The sequence below is a fragment of the Dermacentor albipictus genome, chromosome 2 (assembly GCF_038994185.2).
Source record: "Dermacentor albipictus isolate Rhodes 1998 colony chromosome 2, USDA_Dalb.pri_finalv2, whole genome shotgun sequence".
NCBI lineage: Eukaryota > Metazoa > Arthropoda > Arachnida > Ixodida > Ixodidae > Dermacentor > Dermacentor albipictus.
In genome coordinates this window covers 59977501-60003986 of record NC_091822.1, presented here as the reverse complement: position 1 = coordinate 60003986, position 26486 = coordinate 59977501, and the positions used below count along the sequence as shown (strand labels likewise).

At 50.1% G+C, this 26486-nt stretch overlaps 1 protein-coding gene across 2 annotated transcripts in view; it reads left to right on the top strand.

Annotated features, from left to right (window-relative positions):
* Lim1 (LIM homeobox 1) overlaps positions 1-19457 on the top strand; it is a 220219-nt gene extending 200762 nt beyond the window's left edge. Inside the window, exons 4-6 of one of the 2 annotated variants that reach the window (XM_070533631.1) lie at positions 2042-2234; positions 14119-14301; positions 16457-19457. In XM_070533631.1, the coding sequence (XP_070389732.1) occupies positions 2042-2234; positions 14119-14301; positions 16457-16650 (570 nt within the window). In that variant the 3' untranslated portion in view covers positions 16651-19457. The remainder of the gene's footprint in view (positions 1-2041; positions 2235-14118; positions 14302-16456) is intronic. The other variant, XM_070533630.1, reaches the window with a different exon arrangement.
* The last annotated feature ends 7029 nt before the right edge of the window (positions 19458-26486 follow it).

Below are 26486 nucleotides of genomic sequence, written 5' to 3'. Positions count from 1 at the left end.
CGGAGGACGCAATTCGGCAAAACCCCCCAAAAAGGAGGGAACAAGGAAACTGTACTGTGGGGTGCGAGAAGTAAGGCTACCATCGTGACGTCAGAGCGATTGTCTAGTGCAGAGCGGCTCACGCATTGTGAGATATATATATATATATATATATATATATATATATATATATATATATATATATATATATATATATATATATATATATATATATTCCCCCTTTCTGCTCTCCCTCGACGCTGCCTGGCCGAGATCTGCATACAAAGAGGCAGTACTGTCCGCCGCGCGGAGTCTGCGATCGCCGCCCGGGGTCCTCCTTATCGGCGTCCCCCAGGCGAACCTCCTCGCTAATCCGTAGGAGACGCGCGTCCAGGAGGACGGCGGCCCACATGCCGCGCGCCACCGGCGGCGGTGAATTCCCCGTCTGTAGCGCTTCCCCCCCGCCGAACCGAGGCTCCTTCCCTTATCACGCCGTCTCCTATGTATACATACACCGCTGCAGCCTGGCGTGCTGCGCCGGCTCCACCGGTCACTGCCGTCGGCGAATCCATTCTCGCCCACCTTGGTGACGCGACGCCTGGTTCGCGCGTGGCTCGTGGCGTGCTCTCTGTCTCTCTCTCTTTTTTTCTTTTTTCTAATTTCTTGCGCAGCGTGCATGGCGCTTCGCTAAATCTATAGAGGTAAATTCACAGGTAAATGAGAACGCAGTTCTCCTGCCAGAGGTATTACGCTTTATAGAATCTGCCGTGGAGAATAGTAAAATACGGCTAGAGTATTGAGGTAAAGGCAGCTGAACACACCTAATGAAAATACATTAGATTTTGGGGCAGTAAATTCCTATTGGGTTCAACTATTTGCGAGTGGAAACCGTAGGTCTTAAGGGTCGATAATGAAGGTAAAAAAATAATGAGCCTTTAGTGGCATCTGCCAGAGCCCTGCGCCACACTCACACTATCAGTCCGCCCATCGTTACGAAGACGCTCTCCCGGCGCTGAAGTGGCTGCGGCTCGACTTCTGTACCGATCGATACGACATGCGATACGCACGTGGGTTGGCCCACGTGCGTTTGAGACCCAATGTACGTTGCAGCTTGCGTCGCGACCTTCGCATTGCTTTCGTGTACCTAAACTCCTACTCGGTGTTGAATCGCTCACGTGACTGGTTCAGTCACCAGCCGGCTCACCTAATCAGCGACGGTTTCCTTGTACAGTAACTTGGGTATAGATCATAAACCATTTCCAACTCTCTCCTGTATATAGTGGCTTCCAGCGAAGGCCCATCGCTCGCAGCGACATAATTATCTACGTCCGTGGAAAACTTTTTTATTCGTATTGACATTTCTTCGAACGAAATTATCAACACGGCGCGTTCTCTTAGTTTCCTTCAGCTCGTAGTCGTCGTTACGAGGAAGTGTGCTCGTTGTCGTCTCGTTCCCTGCTGAAGTGCTTCGTCAGTTGTTCGTTGCGCTTCGTACACGTCGTATTGATTGGCGCGTGTTTAACGGCACCTATAAAAAAAATAATATTAGCGCAGAGATATGAGGCAAAAGAAGGTTCCTAGAGCATGGCACTGAACTACAGACGAGCTGCTCTAACAAGGCCGCTGTCTAACGTGCGAAAGCGCTCGGTCCTTTTCTTCTCCTCATCATCGTTCGTCACAGCACTTTCACTCCATTTCCCTTTAGTAGTGAGTAGCAGACCATAGATCGCAGCAGATCGGGTCGACCTCTCTGCCTTTCCTGTAAATAATATTTCCTTTCTCCTCGTAGCGGGGGGTGTACTGTAGTGTTTAGATAACTCTCTCTTTTGACAAGCGGTCAAACCGCTCCAAGTGTTTATCTTTCCGTAAACGATGCGAAAAAGCCTCGTTTGTCGTGACCGCGGACTATAGACCCGTGGGCTTTGCTTTATGAGAGACCGGGGTGCGTTGCCACTTCGCTGTATGCCCATGCAAAGTTTGTTCGCTTCGTGTATAGTGCCCTCAGATGGTTTTCGAAGAGCGGACCTTGATTCAGACGCTCACCTGCTCCTTGTCCCCGCAGGTGTGGTTCCAGAACCGGCGCTCCAAAGAGCGCCGCATGAAGCAGCTGAGCACGCTGGGCGCCCGGCGCCACTTCTTCCGCAGCCCGAGGCGCGTCATGCGCTCCCTGCGGCCCGGCATGTCGCCGGACGGGCTCGACGACTCGCCCGAGATGGGACCCGGACCGCCGAGCTCCGCCTTCGGCTACTTCTCCGGTGAGCGCCGCCATGCGTGCGAGCTTCGTCGTATGCTTTAGGGAGTTTTAGCTGTGCCGTATACACACCGCAGATTGGCGCGCGTAATGTATTTTCCCTAAAGGTCTCCGACGGAGAATTTGAGCCTGATACGTATATGAGGCGCACTGAATGCGGGCCTGAATAAGGCGTTGTTCGCAAAGCGAAAAAAAAACTTTCTTTTCCTTAATCGTGACGTTTAAAGTCAAGCTTTGTTGGCCATTCCCCCGGAATGGGCATGCATGCGCCACTGTGACGCGACAGGCATGCAACCATTAAAGTTAGCCAGATATGTGTCGTACTTCTCTGCACATACACTTGTCATTGCCATACGTGCTTCGAAAAGAATTGTAGTACATCGTCTTCCTCGTCGTGACATTGCTGCGTAGATCTGTTATCGTCGAACGTGCCCCCTATACACGTGCCCTCATTTTTTTTGTCGATAAAGGTTGATGTCATCTTTGCTAGGTTGCCAGTGAGGCAAGAAAGTTGCCATACTGAGTGCCCGCTGATTGTGATCATGTTTCAGCGCGCGAGACAAAAACATCATGTGGCTTACTGCTTCATCAGTGTGAAGGTATTAGATAAAACTCCACCTGCCACCCATTTCTGAAGCGCGTCTTCTCAGCGGCGGTCTAAGCTCTCGGCGAATTTCTAGAGGGAGGATAATCGACCAATATTGTGACATTGACCGCTTGTTCAGTTTCCAGCTCTCGGTGCACAGCGTCGCAGTGCATCGCAGAATGCCCTCGACGACCGCATTCAAGGGCTTTGCAGTGTATAAGCGGGAACCACAACCCACACCACCTTACTTGTCACGTTACCTACGTTTGCATTATGGTACAGCGCTATAGTCGGTCGGTGACAACCTAAGAATTACAAAGAAGCTACGCTCACTAAAACGCAGCGCACCTGCTCACCACCTGTGAAAGAGAGCTGAACCAGCTGGAGTCCGCCCGCAGTTTGATCACGTTGGTCGGCTAATAAAAAGTAAAAGCTCCTTGTTTCGTGCTAAAATATTATCTTTGGCTGAGAGGTGACGTCAGGATCACCTATTAAAAATGTGCCCAGACGCTCAGGTTTCATCTTGAAACCAGTGACACAAATGCCGATCTTTACGGGGGAAACAGTTGTCTAAAACACGCGAAAACGGTTGACGTCAGGTAGATAAGCGAAGCTAATTGGCTAGCGCATCTATGCAAATATTGTTTAATTTGGACAGTGTACGTTTAACCTTCCTTACCTTAGTAAGGAAGCCTTCATTGCGGTCAGGCCGCCTTTACTGAAGGCTTCCTTCTTGAGGCGTCCTCAGAGAGGTTTCCTTGGCGCTACTTTACCGTAAGGTAGCCAAGCTACCTTCATGGTTCCTTTCCTCGATTTTTCTTTTTTTTTTTGCACTAAGTGGGCCTCTCAGCAATGCCTTTCCTCGCTGATTTCACTGAACGAGCGCTTCATGGCAATGCTTGCCCACGTGATGCTCGTGTGCGCACAAGCAATTCCCGGTGTCCGGCTGGCCGGCGAGAAGGAAAACCGCGGCTGCGACTGTGTGCAAACGTGGAGTGCAAAGCACAATCAAAGGTTTGCTTTTACTTTGCAAGACACAGCAGTGTGCGCGCTGCTTGCCGCCCACGCCGCCGAATCTCTAGGCCATGTCGAACTAGTACAACCTCTTTTGTTAAGCCTACAGCAAAAAAAAACAAAGAAAGAAAGAAAGAAAGAAAGAAAAAAGAGAACCGATCTGAGGAACAGCTTCCAACTGTCACGAATACCTTATTGCCGAAGCATCATGACAGAAATCTAAAGTAAATGCAGCTATCAGTTGAGAACTTAAGGGCGAAACAGCACAGGACGGCAATTAACTTATACTATATATCTGAAGCGGCCGGCATCTCCCTTACGTGCGTTAGCGTTGAACGTTAATCAGGGAAAAGCGTATGCGTTTATATATTAATGACGTAACGTAAGAAAAACGTATTTCACGAAATAGCTTTTTTGCTCAATAAGGACGTTTGGTGACATTTAGACGAATATCCCCGAACTCTGAAGCGTGGAATCCGTTCTTTACCTAAGCAAAGGGTTCATATCGTCAGCGACGGGGAGGTTGCTTTCAGAATACACTTGCGTCCTCCATGAATCCTTCGCGGTAAGGAACCATGAAACGCTCCTCAAATAAGGTTAGGAAGTGGCTGAAAGAAATGAAGGTCTGAGAATTCGTCTCTTAGGTTGTCACCGAATATAGTGCAGCTTTATTAAAACTTCTTGCTGGGCGAGTTGGTGCATACTCGATTTAGAAATTATAACAGCGCTATCACATGCAACCACAAAACCTCAGCGCTTGTGTCTCGTCCTTGTTCATTTGCGGTTGCATGTGTTAGCTCTGTTATATAATGTTCAATTCAAATATAGTGCAGCTATATACACCGAAGCCGACCTTCATGACCGCCTATACCTCCTCTGCCATTCATCCGAGACACAAAATCGAGCGAGGGTCCCTTTTCGTGTGTCTGCCATCCGAGGGGGTTTTAAAAAGTCAAGGGCACTTAGGTGTCCCTATACGTGGACGTATGCGAAAGCGCTCCGATGTGTTCCCGATGACGACTCGTTTTTCGAAACATATAGTGGTATTCTTTTCACGTTGCCTCGTGTCATTTCTCGCATCGCGTGTCTCGGCCTCGTTCGCGTACTTGGGTGGGCGTCCAACGGAGTCGAGCGCTGCTATACCGACTGAGAAGTCCATTGGAGCGCACGACAGAACTCGCCGAAATCACCGCACCGACTGGCGGTCCATGGGCCAGTGCCGTCAGCGGCTTCGCAGAGGGCAAGTGTTGTAGATGGGAACGTTGGCATGCACGATGAGCGGTATATCGGAGCCAGCTGTGGAAGAAAGCGGCGACGAACGCGCGAGCAGTGGCGCGAGCATTGTACGAGCGCGTCTCTATGACCACGTGACTTTTCGAACCATCTCCGGCACTTGACGCCACCGGATTTTCCGCTTCATGAGCCATATAATGATCTCGCACGAAAAAAATTTATGAAGGGCCTCCTCGCTGCCTTCGATGTCGAGACGAACCAGCTTATAGAGCGGGCTCGTCGAGTCGCCTGCTTCCGCCGTTCCTCTTAGCGGCGCTGCTCCACGAACCGTGTCGCCCACGACGCCTGCGCAGCCTGTGTTGCTGCACGTCCCCTCTAGTCGAAAGTCGAACCGCGCCACGCGGAGCCATTTCCTTCGTCCTGGCGCCTGTCTGCCAAGTCAATCTGGAGAGCGGAACTCGGAAGCAACCATACTCCGCACGCTTCGCTTTCCGTCTTTTTCAACACCCCACCTCGCTCGGCCCCCCGTTGCAAGCTTCGAGCCCATCTCCCCGACACTTGCCTCACATCGCACAATAACTTAAGAGCTGTGCTCGCCTAGAATAGTGCACGGGGGGCCTGCTGCATCGAGCACACGAATACGTGTCAATCCCGCACGCATTGGTGTCCACGCACGCGCAAAAATGCATCTGCGCAGTATACATATACCTGTCGTGTCGCCCGTGGAGTGTGCTCGAGTATATGGTACGACCGCGCGCGCCTGGTCTTGCCCAGTGCGGCAGGAGTGATGGGGTCCCCCGAGGGGGCTGCACGGGGAGGCGAGACAAAGGGGACCTAAACGATGCCACCGCGGGGCAATTCCTGCAGCGCGCCTCGAGGTTCGAACCGGGAGCAGCGGCGGGACGCGCGGTTTAATCGACGAGTCCCGCGCCGCGCGTATACCCCTACGTACAGATGTATGCGATCGCATGCGCACTGTTCTACCTCCGGGGTCCCCGAGGAGTCTCGGTGCGTCGGGGCCAAGTGGAGCGTGCCGACCTCGTGCATGGGGGGAGGCCCGCGCTCCTGTCGCGGGAATCACCGTCGATATACGTGCACAAATATAACGTGCATATCGGTTGGCGCGCTGCGGCCGCCTTTCCCCCCGAGAGGAGGTTCATTCTGCCACCGCAATCGAGCCGCAATCGAGCCTCGATTCTTCTCCACTTTTCTCTCGGCCCCTAAAGGACTTCGCTCGAAATTTATATGCATGTATGTATGTGTCACTCGCAGGATTGTCTCTGTTTGGGTAGTTTTGGCCCTTTTCTGTTCTCTTGTTGCACCTTTCCTGAGTCAGCGCAGGCACATTTCAGAGGTTCAGGAAGCGTGACGAATGCACGCGCTTGCCGTTTTGTAAGCTTTGTGGCGTCCAGGACGAATCGCTGCGTGCTTTATAAGTAGAGATCTGAAATTACACCGCGGGCCGGGCGACTGCGCGTTACGGAGTCGCGTCTCGTCGTGTCAGTGTAAATTACATATATCACAGCCTGCATAACGCAGGCTCTATAGCCATGTCAAGAAGAAGTATTATCCGTGCAGGCTGACTAGGACACCGCGTCTCTAGCAGCTGTGCTTGCTTGTCGGAAGCGTCGTCCTGTATCTACATGCAGGGTGTCATATGACTGTCATACACCACGATTTAAAAATGTGCAAATGCCACGTAGCTGGACAGAACCAAGCTAATGTGACTATTATTAATTAATCATTAATACATAATTATTGACTAAATAAAGCTAATGATGTCATTAGGCAATATGCATAAGGTAATCTGAGTACCTCGAAGCGACGGTAAATAACATTACCTTGGCTTTGTCCAGCTACGTGGCATTTGCATATTCTTAAATCTTTGTGGATGATAGCTGGGACACCGTGTATAGGTAACCGTGTAATGAATGTAAGTTCCTCAGTGCTGACCTTCGAGGGTCGCATTGTGCATGATTAACTGATCGGGTTTAACACATACTAAAGAAACATAAGTGTCTATACACGAGAAAGCCAGATAGCGGTCAATTCCTAGCTGGCTGAGTTTTACGTGTGTAGTCAACATTATTCAACGCCCACGTTACATCTAAAGATACGTTGCACCGTGCTGAAGCCAAATGTAAACGTCCCGAGAATGCGCGCTGCCGTACTGTACGCTAACGTGCCTCGAAACAAAGGCATGTCAGTGCTTTTGGATTCCGCTCGCGTCAGAATGCGGCCACTGCTACGAATAATCGAGCTCGCGACCTCGTGCTCAGCTACAGGACGCCGTAACCATTGAGTCATCGCGACGGCTACCCCACACGGTGCTGTGTTTCTTCCTTCCGTTCCTTACGATAATTATTTTATTTTTATTTTTTCAGAGAGAGTGCGTTGTAGAGTGGACGTGGATTATTCTCGAGGGATCCGAAGTGTCTTTTTATGATTATTATTATTCTACAGCGGCTGTAAGATTTAAGGGAATCTCCGGACGGCTTGTGTGTAGCCCATAGCCAGACACGCATTTCACGATGCCCTCCCCCGAAACGCGTTTAGAGAAGAAAGAGCACCTGCGCGCGAGCATCTTCCGGCGCCCACTGCCCGCAATTTACTGCGGCGCTTCCGCGCGGACCCATTGTACTTCCTGCCCCCGTATTCCCCCGCGGGGAAAGGGGGAGGAAGGGAAGGGGAGACGACCCCGGGGGCGGGAAAGTGGGGATACGCGTCGCTTGGCACGCCGGAGAGGAGCCATTACGCCTGCAGGCGCGCGCGGCCCAGCGGGCATGCTCCTCACGCGGCCCGGATAATTCATCGAGACGGGATGAGACGCGCGCGCGACCACCTCGCCGAAGCGCTTGGGAGCCACTGCGCGGGGGGCGGGGGGGGGGCGAATTAATGAGGTGGCGCTCGGAAGGCGATGCAATCGCGCACCCCCTCCTCCGCGAAAGCGACTCCCGCCAGTTCTAGCGACGTTGCTCGCTAGGGGGGGGACCCGGCTGTCGGTATACAGCGCCCGCGGTCGCGATCGTTGGGTCCTCCAGCGTCTCGGATCGCCAGCTTCGCTCGCCAGGAAAAGTCGCGCCAGCGACAGACGCGTGTATAAACGGCCTGGCTCCCGTGGGTGCACCGTCCACGCTTCGTCAGGCACGTGAGTTCCTCCGTCCGTGCAACTTTTTTTTTTCCTTCGATGTTTTTTGTCCTCGCGCATACGTGAGCAGACGTGCCCTAACAACAATCTTGTCTTTTCTTTCTTATTTTCTTTGCCTTTTTGCCCTCCATGTCGCGTACACAGTTTTTGCGTATAGAGTGTTGTACACTGTCTGAAATTATGTATGAACGTCCCGCAAAATACACTGTGCACGATCGTAGAAATGAAAAATTGGCCTCCACCCTAGTTTTAGCGTGAATCTACGGAGGAAACCTAAACGGGTTTCTTGGAAAGAAAGCTTCCCATGTGAAAAAAAAAGGCTTTTTTTTCCTGGAGCGGTCATCGAACTCGGTACCAACGCCTTTTCGTAGCGGTCGCTGTACCATCTGAGCTTAACCAGGTGGCTATAGCGTATCCCGGAGTCAGGCCGAAACAATCGACGACTCGCCGCAGAGAGAAACGGAGTACGGCACATCAGCGATGCGTTTTCAGCCTCCTACAGCTGTTCTTCCTTTCCTGAGCCTTCGTCAACCTTGCGAGCTTCTGCAGAAGTGGCTTTGGTTCCCTCTCCTCTTCCTTAAAGGCCAACTCCAACATAACTTGACTGTATTCAGTCAGGAACGAATCGTAAACGCTAACAAAGTAATTCCGGCATAATTTTACGGTATCGACTTCACTGATGATCAGATAACAGCGTTCCGATTACGCCTTAGCAGACGACAGGCACAGTCCATAGCGCGCAGCTATACCGATAAGGCGGTTGTGACGTCAGTCTTAGAATCAGACTCCGTGCGCTCGAAGCTGTCCCGCTGTTAGTTATTGCTTTTAATATCTTCGAAAATGTTTTCGGAATGCAGCGTCGCACAGCACGCAATGTGCGCACAGACGCTCACCGCATGAACCCGGGTTCGGCTTGGTTGCAGGGTGATTTCCGGCGAGTTTCTATGCCGGTGTACTTTTGTTTTCTTGCCTGTTTGTTTATTTTTGTACGGAAAGTAGATATTTGCGAGTTGTTTCTGGCACACCAGTTCCCATTTCCAACGTAAGAGAATAGAACGCACGAGCAAGCAGGCACACAGAAAGAAAGAAACAAGAAAAGAGAACGAATGGTTGCGTGTCACAGCCCGCGTTTTGTTGTTATTCGTTACAAATGGAACCAAAAGGAGGGCATCTTCTCTCCAGGAGAAGAATACGCAAGGTCTGTACGTCGCACGAATGCAAAAACAAACAAATAAATAAAGAAAGAATGGTAACAATGATGTATAGAATGCCTTGTATAGAATGCAAGTAAAGACGCGCTTCCGACAGCCGTGTTCGCTGCAATCGTCAGCCATATTGGCTCGCACGGAAAGCGGTCTATGCGTGCACCGCCTCCACCGCGGCCTCGATCAGGCGAGCGAAGGAACGCTCGTAAGAACGGAGGCAGCGGCGGGAGCGGAGGAGTGGCCGTCTCCGCGGGAGCGACGAAGGAAGCAGAGCAGGGAGCGCGAACAACGCTTCCCCGGCTTAGGCACCGGCGGGCCATACGGTGGTCGAGACACACGCACGCATACACTGTTAGCTCGCACCACAGCGTGCCACGAAGACGAAAGCCGAGGAGGCGAAACGAAAACGCGTCAGCCCGTCGGTTGCTCGGCGCGCGCGCACGTCAAAGAAACGGGGGTGGTGGTGGTGGTGGGGGGGGGGGGGGGGCGAGGACGCGGCACCAGGCAGCGTGCACTGCGGAGACCGAGAGAGCGCAGCCGCCGCTCGTCTACTACGCGCCAGCAGTGGCGACCTCGGCGCAACAACGTCGACGGGCTGACGTTGACGGATCACCTCGGCAGCGTCAAGTCGCCGAGCGTGTGTAGCTGCAGCTCCGGAGACCCGCCGCCGTTTGGCTGCAGAGCGGGAGGATGACGAAGACGGCGACGACTGCGAGGAGCGAGTGGTACGCCGCTCCGGTGGCGCGTGATGGAGGAGCGGCACCGGCCGACCTGCTCCATCACGCCTGTGCGCCCGAGGAACGCGCGGCGGAGCCGTGCATGCATTGACCCGCTCGGAAGGAACGCGTGCGCGCGCCGCCTCCTCTTCCTCCCCCCCCCCCCCCCGCCCTCGCTCCTCGTTCTCGCATATCTTTGCGCTCACCGCCGCCGCCCCCCTGCACGTGTCGGCGGGTGTCCATCGCTCCGCCGACAAGAGTCTTCGTGCTTCCTCGCCTGCGCGCGGCGTACTTCACGCCGCGCGAGGACTCGAAGGAAGGAAGACATCCCCGTGTCGCCCCCAGCGTCCCGGTGGCAGGGCTTGCCGAGGAGGAACAACAAAAGGACAACTCGGCCTTTGTGTAGATGGAGAAAAGATATAGAAACGCGAGAGGCAGCGGTCGCGAGAGACGCGGCGCACATCAGCCCTCCCGTGGTTTGCCGCTGCGCGAGTGTCAGGTGGAGAACGCGACGGATCGACTGCGCCGTCTTCTTCCGCCACTCGACCGCTTCATCCGTCCGGGGTCGGGCCGACGGTGGCGCTGTACACCCTATGGGTCGACCCCGCGTGCACCCCTGCGGCCCAGGAAGTGCTGCGGGCGTGCACTCGTTCGTGCGGCATGCGTCGCGCGCGCTTGTTGCACCTGCGCTGTCGGGCTTGCCACGCAGTCGGTGTGTATACGCGGCGGCGCGATCGCGGACGGGCGCCCCGAGACGTGTTCGTGGACGGAGACGACGGCCGACAGGATGACGAAGTACGCGCCGCCTGTTTTGTGCGTGCGTATCAACGAGCGAGCGCTGACTTGCCGTGTTTCAACTGCTGTAGCATTCCGTGGCCGCAATGTAGTCTTCGGAGGAACTTCCGTTGTTCGCGTCTAAAGCGCGGCGGGTGCAAACGAAGAAAAAAAAATGAAACAAAAAAAGGAAGGGAGAAAAGACACAAGTCCGACAACTATATATAGAAGTCGACCACAATCTGTGTATATATATGGTGGGCACTTCCTTCTGACTCGCGAGGAGAAAGCGTTAACTGGATAACGGATAACGACGTTGTCGGCGAGTTGTAATGGTTCGTGAGAAGCGGCCTCGTTGAGGAGTAAGGGTGCGAGCTTGTGGTCCTTCCCCGTTCACTCCGCGCTCATTTACGCTAAGCGAAGGCGACGACTGCCTGGAATTGCCACGAACCGCTTTCTCAAACGGCAATAAAGCGTGCAGCTATCTCAAAACTCTCGTCTCCAAAGCGGTATTGTGATTACAGTGATTGCTGCATGTTTCGCGCACCGGTGTCACAGCTTTTCGTGTGTGTGAAAACTTTTATTGTACTGAGGTCCGGAGGCTCGACTTCTCAAGCCAAGGCGGGCCGCTCCCACGTTGGCACTGTCAGGCCAAGCCTTTCAGCTTTTCGTGCCCATCACGTAAAACTGCAAATAAGTCTGTAAACATCGCGCTTCGCAACCCGCATGTCTTATGTCCTTCGTCGGATTCCCATTGGCCTCGCAGTCATATATAGCCATATAGCATATAGAATGTACGAGGAGGGGCCAAGGCTTATAACTCGCTAGCGGCGCTGTCACCACGCGTTCGGTGGCCCCCAGAGGACGGCGACGGTCACTCGTCAGCGCGACGTGTGTCGCATGCATGCTCTGTGGCCTCGCGACGGCCGAGATGTGGGTGACCCGAATTCGCGCGCGTCCCCGCGACTGACGTCTTTCCTGCAGCCGCGGTTATGGTCGACGACGAGACCTCGATGCCGGCCGCGCCTGTCGCGTGATGACGACGTCGTCTTGCGGACGCTGTCACCGGAAAGGGTGTTCAAATAGTGAAAACAGACGCGTGCCCTCCCCTTCCCCCCGGATCAGCGGCTGTTATGTCGCTGAGCACGAAGTCGCGGGTTCGTGTCCTGGACGGCCGCGGTGACAATTGCGTGGACGAAGAATACACTATAACAGTATTGCTTGTTTAGTTTCTGTTTCGTTTGCATTGCAAATACCGTCACCGATTAAATCGAGCAGTGAATTCTAAGAATGAACAGAAGACATACATCCTTGCGATTAAGAGCACGCACCTGATAGGCTCAGAAACATCGGCCACACGTTAGGAACGAAATTGGCGTATAATATATTCGACTAACATGCACAAACGCGCATCATGCATCCAACATACGGGAAGTTCGTCTGTACGGAATTCGTTGCTTTCACGTACCCCATCAACGGTGAACGCCGTCTATACAGCCAGCCCCGACAGCGCACAGAGCGATTACAGTGCACGTTACAGTATCGCTGTTGCTAAAACTGAGCACTCGCGCGTGCGGACCGGCAAAACTGATTTTGGGCATCCTATACACGCGGTGCCGAGATTACCAGGTGAACAAATTATGAATGGCGACGGCATCATGATCCCAGGTCATTAGTTATTATGTATTGAAGTGATTATGTGAGTCTACCGCAGTGACCTATCTACGAACGAAAAAGCTAACACATATCCGTTTACATGCCTGTTCGCAAGGTATCTTGCTAAAACGTAAATTGGTTCGTTAGATAAGAAATGAACGCCGGAACACGATGTATGAATCAGGCTCTGGAAGTCAACGGAACAAATTACGTACACTTGCAACTGTATATACACTTTATTCACTGTGTAAATAGAATCGTGAGATGAGCGTCCCACTCTGAAAAACCAAGAAAAAGAAATAATAAGGAAAACGCGCAGGCACACATAAAGCCGCAAGCCGATGCTTTATTCTTTCTGCTAGTTCTTCTCTAAAAATGCCATGGGCCTTAAAGTGTAATTTCTGCCGTGTCTTTTCCTTTCTTTTCTTTTTCTGCGAATTTCTATATGATCGCCGGTGCCTTCATTTTCTTTGGTTCTATAAGCTCGTTTCATGTCTATTTGTTTATTTCTTTGTTTTTTTTCCTCGTTAATTTCTTGCGCACGATCTTCGTGCATCTATAGTGCAACTTTTTTTGAATGCAGCTTCACGTGGCCGTCACTGAGTGAAAAACTAACTTCTCGCGGCCATGGGAGAGCGCTGAGTTGCGCGAAAGCATGTCAGCCTTTTCACGTCCGTTGTCTTTTATATTCTTTATGTGTTCGTGCCATCGGCCTGTCGAACGCTGCAGTTCTACACAGCCGTGACTTCCTTCTCTATGCGTGTGTAGCTTCCTTTCGTGCTTCACTTTTCTATATCGACGAATGAGCCAAGCAACGCACTTTCGGACCGCAAATGTGAAACGCGAGTGTGCTGTTATGTGTCTCAAAAAAAAAGAAGAAAAAAGAAGAAAGTTGTCAGTTTCGCCCAAGGACGAAGTATTGACAGCGACAGCTAAGTTCGGCGTTCGGCTGCAACATACCGGGCTGTATTTTAACTGTCACCCGCCGTGGTTGCTCAGTGCCTATGGTGTTGGGCTGCTGAGCACGGAGGTCGCGGGATCGAATCCCGGCCACGGCGGCTGCATTTCGATGGGGGCGAAATGCGGAAACACCCGTGTGCTTAGACTTAGGGGGACGTTAAAGAACCCCAGGTGGTCTGAATTTCCGGAGTCCTCCACTACGGCGTGCCTCATAATAAGAAAGTGGTTTTGGCACGTAAAACCCCATAATTTTGCATTTTAACTGTGCTCCATCTCACCAGTCGTTTGCAGCACTTCCGAAGACACGAGGCGTAAACAGGTTATATATTCTTGCGCGGTGGGATATAATTCCGTGCGTAACTGTCCGAATATTTGCCGGATTAGAGAATTTTACTTTTGCTTGGTACACGGTTATAAGTTACACCGACACGTGACATGTTAGTATCGTTGTGTATATACGCACGTCGTACACGGCGAATTACTGTGGCGTTGAGCAGGCGACGAGGCGCCAATTAATGCACGCCGAGGGGGCCCCGTTCGGCCTTCCCATCGAAAGCTCACGTCTTTCCTCCTCCCCCCTTCTCGACCGTGTGCAGATTCGTCGAACCCGGCCGACTTCGGGTACGGTCCTCAGGCGGGCTTCTACGACTTCTTCCCGGGCCAGCAACCTCCTCCTCCTCCTCCGCCGCCGGGACCCGACGGCATGCCCTTCCCTCCCACGGGCTCCGGACCTCAGGGCCAGGGCTCCGGGGGACCCCTCGACTCGCACGCCGGACCAGGTGCGTGGTGCTTTCCCAACTGCACACTGTATACTCAGGCAGCTTCATGAGCGGCCTTGGGTTTACTATACAGTGCCGCCACCGCGCTCTATAGTAATGCGAGTCGGTAAATTAAGCCCTAATGCCGCAAGAAACGGTATTTTACAGTCTATTTGTATACGTTAAAATGGTTCTACGGGCACATTCATCGTTTCAAAAACAGGCTATAACTTGACACTCTTCCCTGTAGAACATTGAGAAAATTTGTGTGTTGCCGCCCAAGATTGACGGTCGCCGCGGGCAATATGTTATGTCGTCTATATACGTTAGAGGTGGGCAAATGATGGCTGTGCTCTTCAGCCACAGAAGCCTGAAGAGCGAAGGTCGCGTTAAAAAAAAAAAAAAAACACTCGATCCGACGTGCGAATATTCGTAGGAAGTGCGACATTCAAAATAAATCCAGCAGGTTGCCGTTTCCGTCGCTATTGCAAGGTAAGAACAAGTCAACTCAGCGCTGATAACTCTTTTGTGCAGGGACCAACTTATTATCACGTATTTTACTATTTACAAGACTCCTGCAGTACGCCTTATACGGCGCTTGTATACCAAATGAGACTGTCGGAAAGGGGAGTGTAGTATGAGACGTGTATATACCTACACCCGCAAGAGGATTTTGTATACGCATACGTCTTTTTGTTGTTACGGCACACAACGATACATCCAGAATAAATGCGGATGATGACGAAACAAACGAATGCAGAATACGTTCTGTGTGTGATTGCTTCAAAATACGCGATGCGTTGTCGCACAGTGGTGGAGTGTTACACGAAGATCAATATTAAGTTTAGCTGTATTTGTAAATTACGCTTCTCCAAAGCACGAGAGATCAGTCCAGCAAAAACAAAAGAGAGGGAGAAGGTGGAGAGATCTCGAAACTCTGGCACTATTGATCCCTGCGACGTCATAAAATTTCGACAGCGCCTGCTCGCGAGTTTTCTTTATCTACGAAGAGGTATTTCGTTGCATTTTAAAAGAACTCGGAACTCAACCTAGCAAATCGCGATAACTTTCCGTCCATGTAAAACGAGCCTATACAGGAACGCCAAACTGTGCTTCGAAATCTGTAACATGATGCTTGAAAGTCCGACGCTGCGGTTCCCGGCGTCAGATGGAAAAATTAAAGCAAGCTTCTCTTTTTTCTTTTTGAACCCGTGTTTCCTCCACTATATATACGCTATCAAGTTTCGTTTTCTTTCGAAATAGCACTTTACTGCATGGCGCGAATCAATCTAGTGTTTCTGCTTATATAGCGTTCACGTGCTTTATACGAACGAAAGAAACTGGAATCTCGACGCTGCGCCGAAAACAGACAGGAACACATTCCGGCTTTTGTCAGCGCGTGGTGCACCTATTCGTGCGCAACACGGCGCCCACGCCGAAATCGCTGCTCAAGTGAACAGAAAGAGCGGCTCATCTTAGGACCAGTCGAGGGGAACACCGTGCGGGTGCTACCGGGTCCGGAACAACCGCACTCTGATGGCCGACCGGAATTAATCCTGCGCGCTCTTCTCACGCGCACAGGAGCAAGTGGAGACGTTAAGATGCGGTTCAGTTTATGTAGACTCGTCTTTGAAGAATAAAGGAGCTAGTTGGCTATCCATGTCAGGGTGAAGGTAGCGCTACAAAAATTAACGCACGGAAGAAAAAAAAAAGAAACTGCGCAATTTAGCATCGGAGATTCATTCCTTCAACAGAGGCGCATGCATGAGACGAATAGCCTGACCTGACTCGAATGGCGAGACGCGCGACCTTCCGTACCTGGCTGCCTTGCAGAAACCTTACGTTGTCTTCCGGCTTGGTTAGCTGATCATCACTTGCTAACAAAACCAAACCGCACTTAACTATTGTTTGGCCCTTTCGTATTTTGTTTTCCTATATTGCCGCATGTAGCGTAAACTTTGCTCTTAAGTTGTTCGCACATACCAATGGGTGCAGAGGGTTGTTTCTGCGGTAACATCTGCTTGCATGGCCCTTGCTTTCAGCAGGACCTTCAGAACCCTTAGATTTACTTTTCTGTTTTCTCACGCGCAAATAAATTATCAAGTACACGGACGATGCGTGTCTCGGTGGCCTGTGCTAAAGTACCGCGTCGCTTCGTGCTCTTCTTCCTGCGCAGGGAGTGTGAACCTGGGTTCGGACGCGCCCTACCTGCAGCCGCCACCGACGTCGCAGCCGCAGTCGCGCGGCGGACCCAGCCCCGACGCCGTGCTCAGCCTGCAGGGGGGCGAGCCCTACGGGGCGCCCTCGCGCGCCGACAGCGGCTTCGCCCCGCTCAACCACCCGCCAATCAGCGAGACGCCCGTCTGGTGACGTCACCTGCCGCAGCACCGCCCATCCCCGTGAGAGAAAAGACAGAGAGAGGAAAGAGTCGCCTGGCCCTTCCTCGCCTCGATCTGCTACCACGCGTGCGCCGCAAGACAAGACGGCAGTGGCGCCATCCTCCGCGCAGCTCTGGAACGACAGTGGAGGAGCCCAGTGAACGCGCAGAGATGGGAGACAACGGAGGGGGAAAAAAAAATAATACGTGGACTCCAACGAACTGTCGTGCGCTGTATTGTTTTTTTTTACACGTTTTCGCCCTTTCAACGGTGTTTCCCTCGTTTTTTTTCTTGTTTCTCTTGCTCATCAAGCCTTTCGAGGCGGTAGGAGATGCTTGCTGCAATCGTGGGTTCAAAATGTTTAAACCTGAGCGAAAGAAGCCCTTGAGCGGAGCGAACACAAGAACGCTAGGCCGAACACTCAATAGCCGCACAGGTTATTTCCTTGCTTGCTAGCTTTTCTCCTTTTTCTCTCGTTATTTCTTTAAAGCAAATGAGAAACAAACGGACACGACGGGTTGTGAGAAAGAACACTACGCACTTCGCGGTTGAAACCCGAGGCCGGAACGCATTCACGCGTTCACCACACGAGTGATCGAGAATAACATCGGGAGCACGCACGCCACAGCCGAAGGAGTGATCGTGCACGACTCGGCTGCGCACACACTGACCTGGCACCACCACCTCGTTTCGGCCATTGACAGACAAGCGAGGGGCCGCTCCATCCCAACCTCTCTCTCCTCCGTGGCCATCGCCCCTCTCTCCCTCTCTCCCTCTGTCGCCTCCATCTCGCGAATTCGATCTCTGCCCTCAAGCAGCGGCGGTCGGTGTCGACGACAGCGGGTTCATCGCGGAAGATGGCGAAAGGCGAGGCTGCGACGACCAAACGACCTTGTGTGCGTGCGTGTCTGCGCTCGGCGGCGGGGCTCTCTCTCCACCTCTGCTTATCAAATTCTTCCTCCTCCTTTCCCGCCCTGCTGCCGCCACCGTTTGGGGAGTGGCCCCGGAATGTGCGCGCCCCGGACGACGACGACGACGACAAGCTGCCGGCCTGCCTTCCCTTGCCCGCCCGCAGAACTCTTTTCGTTCTTGCTTCTTCACCTCTCTCTCTCTCTCTCTCTCTCTCTCTCTGTCGCTCCGGCTCTCGCTCCGCTCAAAGGCGATGCGACGGCCGGAGAAAGGAAGCTGACGGCTACCCAAAAGTGCTGATGTTTTATTAAACTAGGGGAGTTATGCTTAGTGAAGCTTTCGCATCGATATGAATGAAGGCTGTAGGAAAACAGGGGACTCGAATGTGGAATTGATTAACAAACATTTATTCCCTGTAATTCTCTCCTTCATGTCTGCCTTTGTGATTTGAAAAAGAAAGCAAAAAAAAAGAAACATACGAAAACTGGTAAAACAAATTTGATTCTTTGCCTTCGATATATGGCACAATGCAAGCGGTAAAATCGTTCGACAGGACAACTTCTAAATTAGCAAAATTGAAAAGCAACTGTAGATGCTGCTTTGTTTGCAACGTGCTTTTGAGGTGACCGATGAGCTTATGAGTACGTTCATCTTTTCATGTAAGGCTGCGTCTAATAGACTAATCCGCCGATTAGCTTGGCTTAACTAAATGGCTCCAAGAAATCGAATGCTAAACTTGCAGACGAGAAGAAAGGAAACCGAGGGCCTGATTTTTATTAGTCATATCATCAGAAGCCAACAAACAGACAGCAAGGACATCATATAGGGAAATTGCCTTTATTTATCAATTGAATTAAGGAAATGATAAATTAATGGAAATGAAAGTGGATGGAAAAACAACTGACCGTAGGTTGGTCACGAACCTACGTCATATCATGACGTGTGCGATGCTCTTACCATGCAAGTGGCCGAAGGTGGGGCATGAACCCACGTCATAGCATTACGCGTCCGATGCTCTTACCATGGCAAGAGCATCACACGCGTAATTCTATGACGTGGGTTCTTGCCCCACCCACGGCCAGTTGTTTCTTCATTAATTTGGTAAGAGCATCGCACGCGTAATTCGATGAAGTGGGTTCGTGCCCCCTCTGCGCCCAGTTGTTTTTTCATCTATTGTCACTTCCATTAATTTATCATTTATTTAATTAAAACTTGCAGAAGGTATATTGAGCTTCTAAACAGAAGTATTCCATTTGTATTCTAAATTGCGGCAACTTCAGTGATGTCTGCTACGACCAATTCATTTGTACGAGCAATTCACTCCTCTATCTCGTATTCCTGCCATGGGTATAGAACGGGGAAAGTCTGTCAACTGGACTCGTTGCTGAGCAACACAGCAGACGAATACTTCGCGAGTGCACTCAGTCCTTGTGCACCAAGCCGAGAGAGAACGCAGCTGCAGTTTCTTTGTGTGTGAAAGGAACAATGCGTGCCACGGAGTGTACGTCGAGAACCAGCGGATCAAAAGAGAGCAACAAACCACACCGAGGAGCGGCGCGCGAAGACGCAACAAGCGACAGCCGTGCTGCTGCTACTCTTGTTTGTGCAAAAACTCGGGTGTCCCTCACGTCATTTTTTTCTGTACATAAGAGCGACTAAAAGAAGAAAAAAAAGATCTCGACAAAAAATATGCCTTACTTGCTTGTTGTTCTTCGGCAGGACGCGGATTCGTGCCCTATGTACATAGGGCGGCACGAACCGCGCCTGCGCAGCTCGGTGACACTAGGTGTCGCCATCACCGGATCTATTGTTCGGGACAATTCAACTCGAACGGCACCTCCTAAACAGCTTCGAAATCGTACAGAGTTCACACGCTTCTTGCGAGTGACCGGATCACACATGGCAAGTACATATATCGTTTTGAAACCCAAGATGTATCGATTTGATATTAAAATTGATCTCAAAACGCCATACCCGGCGCCATCGACATTATCGTGACGTCTTGAAAGAAAGTGAACTTTGCTACGTCGTGTAGCAATAAAGCACGGCGTGATGACGTTGCTCATTAACACAGACACAAAAAACGCAAACAAGAGTGCTGCATGCGCTTGTTCATGGGCACCATGCACGGGAGAGCAGCCAGTGCATCATGACGTCATGGCGCCTGTACCCCCTGGTACTGAAACCCTAAATGGCTCGTAGAAACAAGTATTATGGCAAATCATTGAAGACGCTTGGATGTTTGCCAGCGTTTTTCCTATACTGTTTATAGAGCTTGGGGTATCGTTTAAAAATCCAAAATGCCAGTTGAGGCGAATATGTTATGTAGTAATTCTTTCAGGATGCTTTAAGGAATGTGACAAAATAAAGGAAACCGTTGTGCGTGGTCGCGTCTGGTACGCGTCTCTTACTGTTAACAGACCCCTCTAAGAACCATAGAGTTTCGTATACGATATAACTATTTCACGAAACTCCATGTTAAAAACGACAGGTTGCCTTTTCAGCAATGCGTGTCACCCTAAACGTGGCGAAACCTACTTCATTAATAAGGTCCCGAAACAATTATTGCGCCCAGGCATAGTGCTAAAACGAAGTGAAATCTGGGATAGTTGCTCGTGATTTCTCTTTAAATTTTCGCGCGTAGAGTTTCAGTAAGCCAGAATGGACGCAAGAAACAAAACAACTGGTGGCGACGCCACCTCGAAGTTATCGCACTAGTTCAATGTGACTTCATGGAGTATGGTGGCGTCTCGGACCGCCAAAATCCATTACACGCTTAAAGTAATTTTTCGTCGGCAGAGATGGACTGCGCTATGATTTCTAAAGGAGCTGGAGCGGAAACTAATGAGAAAAACGGGCAATCCATCTGCGAAAACTGAATTCAACAGGATAAACGCTGTCATCCGTCGTCACACAAAAAGGTTAAGACGAGTTCAATGGGCTGCTTTCTGTGAGAGTTTATCGGCGTTTACTCCCATGACAAGGATATGGGGAGTAATGAATAGCCTATCCGGAAAGATTCGCCTGCACAGGCCATTCGAAGCACTGGCTTTAAAGCAAGGAAAAGATTTGCAAACCCTTGCAGAAGATTTTGCAGACGTGTACACATCTGGCAGATCAGCAGGAGTATCGAACCCTCTGTTGTCTGAAGCATCACATACCATGGATACGCCGTTCACCTTTCGTGAGTTGGATTTGGCGCTTAGCAAATTAAGAAGACGCTGTGCTGTGGGTCCCGATTCGATCAGCAATCAGATGCTGACAAATCTGCCATATGAACGAAAACAAGCACTTCTGGACATATTTAATCACGTCTGGAGCACAGGAGAGATCCCAGAAGCATGGAAGACAGCATGGGTGGTGCCAGTGCTCAAGTCTGGAAAGGATCCTGCAAACCTCACCTCATACCGGCCAGTATCGCTAACATCATGCGCATCAAAGTTGATGGAAAGACTAATATGTACGAGGTTAACATGGTATCTCGAGCAAGGAAATAGACTGCCATCATGTATGACTGGATTTCGTCCACGGTTGAGTGCCCAGGACAGTGTCTTGGATCTACTGAGCCATATCGAGCACCATCGCGCAGACGGCCTTTCCACACTCGCCATCTTTATGGACGCTGCCAAGGCATACGACTGTGTGCTTCATACAGGCATCATCAACGGACTCCGAGCCATGGGCGTCTCGGGAAATGCTCTTCGATTCGTCCATGAATTTCTCAGTGATCGATGTGTCCAAGTTAAGCTCGGAAGTGTAATGAGTGACAAGCGACGAATTTCCCTCGGCGTCCCACAAGGAAGTGTCCTATCCCCCTTGCTTTTTAACGTTGCCATGGCCAGCCTTCCAAATGCCCTGAAAGTAGGTCGGACGGCAGTTAAAATGTCCATCTACGCAGATGACATCTGCATTTGGATCTCGGGGTACCAGCACAAACGTTTGGCCCGAATAGCCCAGGCCGCAATCTCCACTATCGATCGCCACTTATCGACGCTTGGCCTATCTTTATCAGCAGAAAAATCGGCCTTCATGCTTTTCCCGGGAGTGAGACGCAAGTCAACACGTCTGACGCTGAATATCAGAGGGCATTCAATTCTTCGTGCAACTCATGTTCGTTTCCTGGGCGTCACCATCGACAACAGGCTGCTATGGCGTGGTGCGGTCGAAAGTGTTGTGGCTGCATCAGTGCAAAGAATCAACGCACTTCGTCGATTGGCAGGTATACGTTGGGGTAACAATCCTATATCCATGCTTAAACTGAACGCTGCACTGATAACAAGCCGCATTCTCTATCAGCTCCCTCTGATATCACCGTCATCGAGTCAATTCGAGCGCTTGGAGGCAGTGCACAGAAAGGGACTTCGCTTGGCGATGGGAGTTCCAACGGCGGCTTCAAACAAAAAAGTCCTTAATGAAGCAGAGTCTCTTCCGCTGCGCCTCTTGGCATCTCAGGCCTTGCTGACGCAGCTATTAAGGCTGGGCGAGTCACGCGCAGGCACGGCGCTTCTCCGGCGGCTAAGAGCAAGAACTCGCTCACATTTCCATGCGGCGCTGAACACCTTCCGATTTTTAGGATTGGAATGGCCTAAACGAAGTCGCCTTGACCCGCCATGGTCTTTTCCGGACGTTACCTGCAGCCTCAATGTACCCCACCTACCGACGAAACGCACCATTTCAACTGCCGAAGCCAAGTTCATTGTGCTGGACCACTTGAGCACTGTGTTTCAAAGCCATCTACAAGTGTACACAGACGGTTCGGTGTGCGCACAAACAGATAGCTGTGCAGCGGCATTCTGCATACCATCCCTTGATGTGTCATGGTCTGGCCGACTGGATCGCGTAGTTTCCTCTACAACAGTCGAAAGTGCCGCAATCACCGCGGCTTTGCGGAAACTACGGGCCTTTTCTGCACGAGATGTCGTGGTGCTGACGGATTCCAAGTCAGCATTACAGAGATTACATCGGGGCCTACCTCTAGAGAAATTTACAAGGCAATCTCTGGCACTGATCGACGACCTAACGAGCAAAGGATTTAACATAAGGTTTCAGTGGATTCCATCACACGTAGGAATTGATGGGAACGAGGAAGCTGACGCTCTTGCACGCCTAGCGCTGACATGTGTCCCAAAGGTGAAAGCTCCAAAAGCTTTTCGAAACCCTAAGGGTGCAATCCGCCTTCACTTTAGAGAGATGTTCAAGAATCCGCACGAACCCCGTGTGACCCATGGATTTACACGTGAACAAGCGACGCTTTTATACCGCATCAGGACCGACTCCGCGTACACCCCAGCTTGGTTATTCAAGACTGGGCTTCGCGCTTCCCCACTCTGTGCTTTCTGTGGTGACATTGGCGACATCGAGCATTTCATTTGGCTATGCCCTCAGTTTGACACAGAACGAAAAGTAATGGTCGACAACCTACAAAAAAGCGGTCTCACGCACGGGACCTTTGAAGATGTTGTTTTCCCCGGCGGGCCCGCGGCATTGAGGAAGAGAGCGCAACGACTTCTGATAGCCTTCCTGCGAGACACGGGGCTCATCGACACCTGGTGACACACCACTGATCTCAACTCAAAGGAGGATCAGGCGGAACAATTGCCGGCGCTATGTATGCCAGGCTAACCCCGCCTGCTTCAACATCACCACCACCACCACCACCACCACCACCACCACCACCACCCACCTGGAGTCCGAAATTAGTCGATTTGAAAACATTCACGGCCCCACCAGCCCAAGTTTAAGAAAATAATTGCAATTTGTGACGTCACACTTACGCACCAGTGCAAAATTTTCACCGCAATATAAAAAAACACGGAAGTGGGGCACTCTTCTTATAACTAATTTTTTGCCGCACTATTATATAATATACAGCTTTAGGGAATCATCATCTTACGAGGAAGCGTTAGCTCGGGTGCTCATATCTAAATACATGTAAAAGGATAATTCATATTTCCCGGCAACTACTGCACCAAATTTGACGATGTTTGTTTCGTTTAAAAGAAAAGCTTAAAATCCAGTGCTTTATTAAAAATCTGCAATAATCGCAAATTTTCAAGAAAAACGACACTAGCAAGTGTACAACTCTGTAACTCAGCAATAAAAACATATCACAGTTATGTTAATTGCACCTAATAGTTCATCTAAAGCGGACGAAATTGATATGTTACACGTGAATGTCAAAAAATTTAATAATATGGAAATATAACTTTTGCAGAACCCTTGTACACAGCGAAACAAATTTACGTAAATTCACGTAATTTACACACAGAATTTGTCCGCTTTGAATGATCTAATGAATTCCGTTTACAGAAACGCGATATCTGTTCTTGATGAAGAGCTATGAATGTGTAAACTTTCGTACTTTTATATTTTTGGAGCTTTCGAATTTTCGAAAGTTCTTTTAACTAATTTCAGGCCCTAAATCGAAATTTCGCTTCCAACAGTCACTAGAATTTAACTTTCTCTCTCAAATGCAACAAATTTCTTTAAAGTTCATGCAGGGGTTGTCTGGGAAAAGTGTTTCTGCGTTTTACATGTATTTCAATATAGGCCATGTCCGAGTCGGGCCAGAGCTAAAGCTTCCTCTTAAACTGATTTAGAGTTCCCCTTTAGGGCCCCTCTTGGTAAAGCTGTATTTTCTCCTGCAATAACATGACGGCCGCTCCTTACCTATACAAGAGGTGAGGTAAGCTAGGGAAGACGTAGGAACAAAAGACGGCTGACAACGTTACCTCGAAGTTCCTGTACTAAAAATGAAATGACACGGCGAATTCTGACAACACGCGCTTTCGTTTAGTCACACCTCCTCGGTAATAAACGCTAGTGCATTGAAATCTGTAGTAACCGAAGAAGCCGGCTAACAAGTTTTGAGAACGTCTACAAGGATGACGCAAATACAAGAAGGCACATTAAGATCCACGACGTCACACTGACGTACGACGGGGTTTAACTTAGGAATAGAGAAGTGATCGCTTTTCATTTTCTACACTAATAATGAATGTTTTTTAAGCCAGATGAATGAGCATATAGAATTTCGATGCAACATTTCAACGATATGAATTGAGTTAGTGTTGCTTTTTAGCGTCCATTAAATGAGTTAAGCATACGCTATATTTGCTCTAATTAAACCCTAATGACAGGTAAGCCGCATTGTAATTCACAATGTAATTTACTGACGTTTGTAATATGGGGTGTCGTCAGTGCGCATTACTCTGTATATAGACACACACACACACACACACACACACACACACACACACACACACACACACACACACACACACACACACACACACACACACACACACACACACACACACACACACACACACACACACACATATATATATATACATATATATGTAGCGATTTAGCTGCATCCACTTAAACTCGCTATTCCCTGTTCTTCCGAGCTTGTATCTGCTGTTATCTGGTTGCTTTGCGTTACAGACGCTATTGTATTATACTATTTTTAGCCTGCGCACCTTTATACGATACAAGACATCGACACCGGATATATCCAAGCTATTTAAAAGCGCATGACAGGCAAAAGGTGAGAATGTTTACATGAACAGAAATAGTATCTCCTCCAGGTATTTACCTTATAAAAAAGAATGCATGAGCTATTCCACTCTCTGAAGATGGATGACCAGCGATGCTGTTTAGCACGACACAGAGATGACCCAGAATACTGAACAAAGGTGCGAACATATTTGTTGTCCTGATCTGTGGTCGTCGTGGCGATATAGGTACGCACACACATTGGCGTATCACCTCTGTTAAGGGGTATTAGCCATTCATTGTCTTACGTTACGGACACATTTAATGTGTCCGTAACGTAAGGCAATGAATGGCTAATACCCCTTTAAGCAATGGCTCATACACGCGTAAACGCGGCCTCCCCATACGACGGCAGAAGAGAAGTGAACTTTTACGCTGAAATGATGAACGGAAAAAGAGCCAGCTGCGGAAGAAGACGACGACGCTCAAGCCATTGATGATGATGATAGTTTTTTGCACAACGATTATGTGTCACCTCCGTGATTTGTGCTAAACAGCTTTGCTAGTCGACCATCTTCGCGGAGTGGAATGGCTCACGATTTTTTAACAATTCTCTTTGAAAAAGTTGTACAAAACAATTTTTTTTTTCAATATCATCTGTTCTTACCCTTGTGCCTGGGACCCCTTTGGTTCCCACGTGTGGCAAGGGTAGTTCAAGGGTGCGTTACAGATCCCCGAGCCCCACAGGGCCGGATATGTGCTATTGAGCTTGGACCTCGTCTGCACTATCACCAGGATCGGCCAACATGATGATCTGTTTTTTGTCAACATCTCGGGGACACATTTTTTTTCCAGATCATAGCCATTGACATCTTCGCTGTAAAACTATTGCTGTCATCCGAAATACGAAGCACCTTGCGCAAGGACCGCTTTAAAGGATCCCGCGCATTTTGGCGAATCAACGTTAAGCGAAGCTGGTGCTTACGCATATGCCACGGTAAATGTGCAAACTTAACGCTAATGCCGCAAATGCAATAAAACATTTACGGAAATATAACACTAATGACGCAAATTACGGAAGTGTGGTCGTGGGCAGTGGTATAGTGGGTAGTGCGGTAGGTTTAAGTATAATGTAGTACCAGGTGGTGTAATCGCCAGGACAGCTGGCAGAAGCTATAGCAGCCAATACACGTAAAGTGGTGGAAGAGACAATGAAGGTGAACTTTGAAGCCTTTTGGGAACAGGAGCTATTTTAACGCAACAAGGGATATACGAAGTGTACACATACATATATTCACAGTACACACTCAAGGATCCCCATCTAACGCATTGTTCGTATAACTAGGGAGTTGTTTGAAAGCTGCACTTTCCACTGGAAAGATGGCAAGGATAACCGCCTCTCCAAGAATGGTACCAATG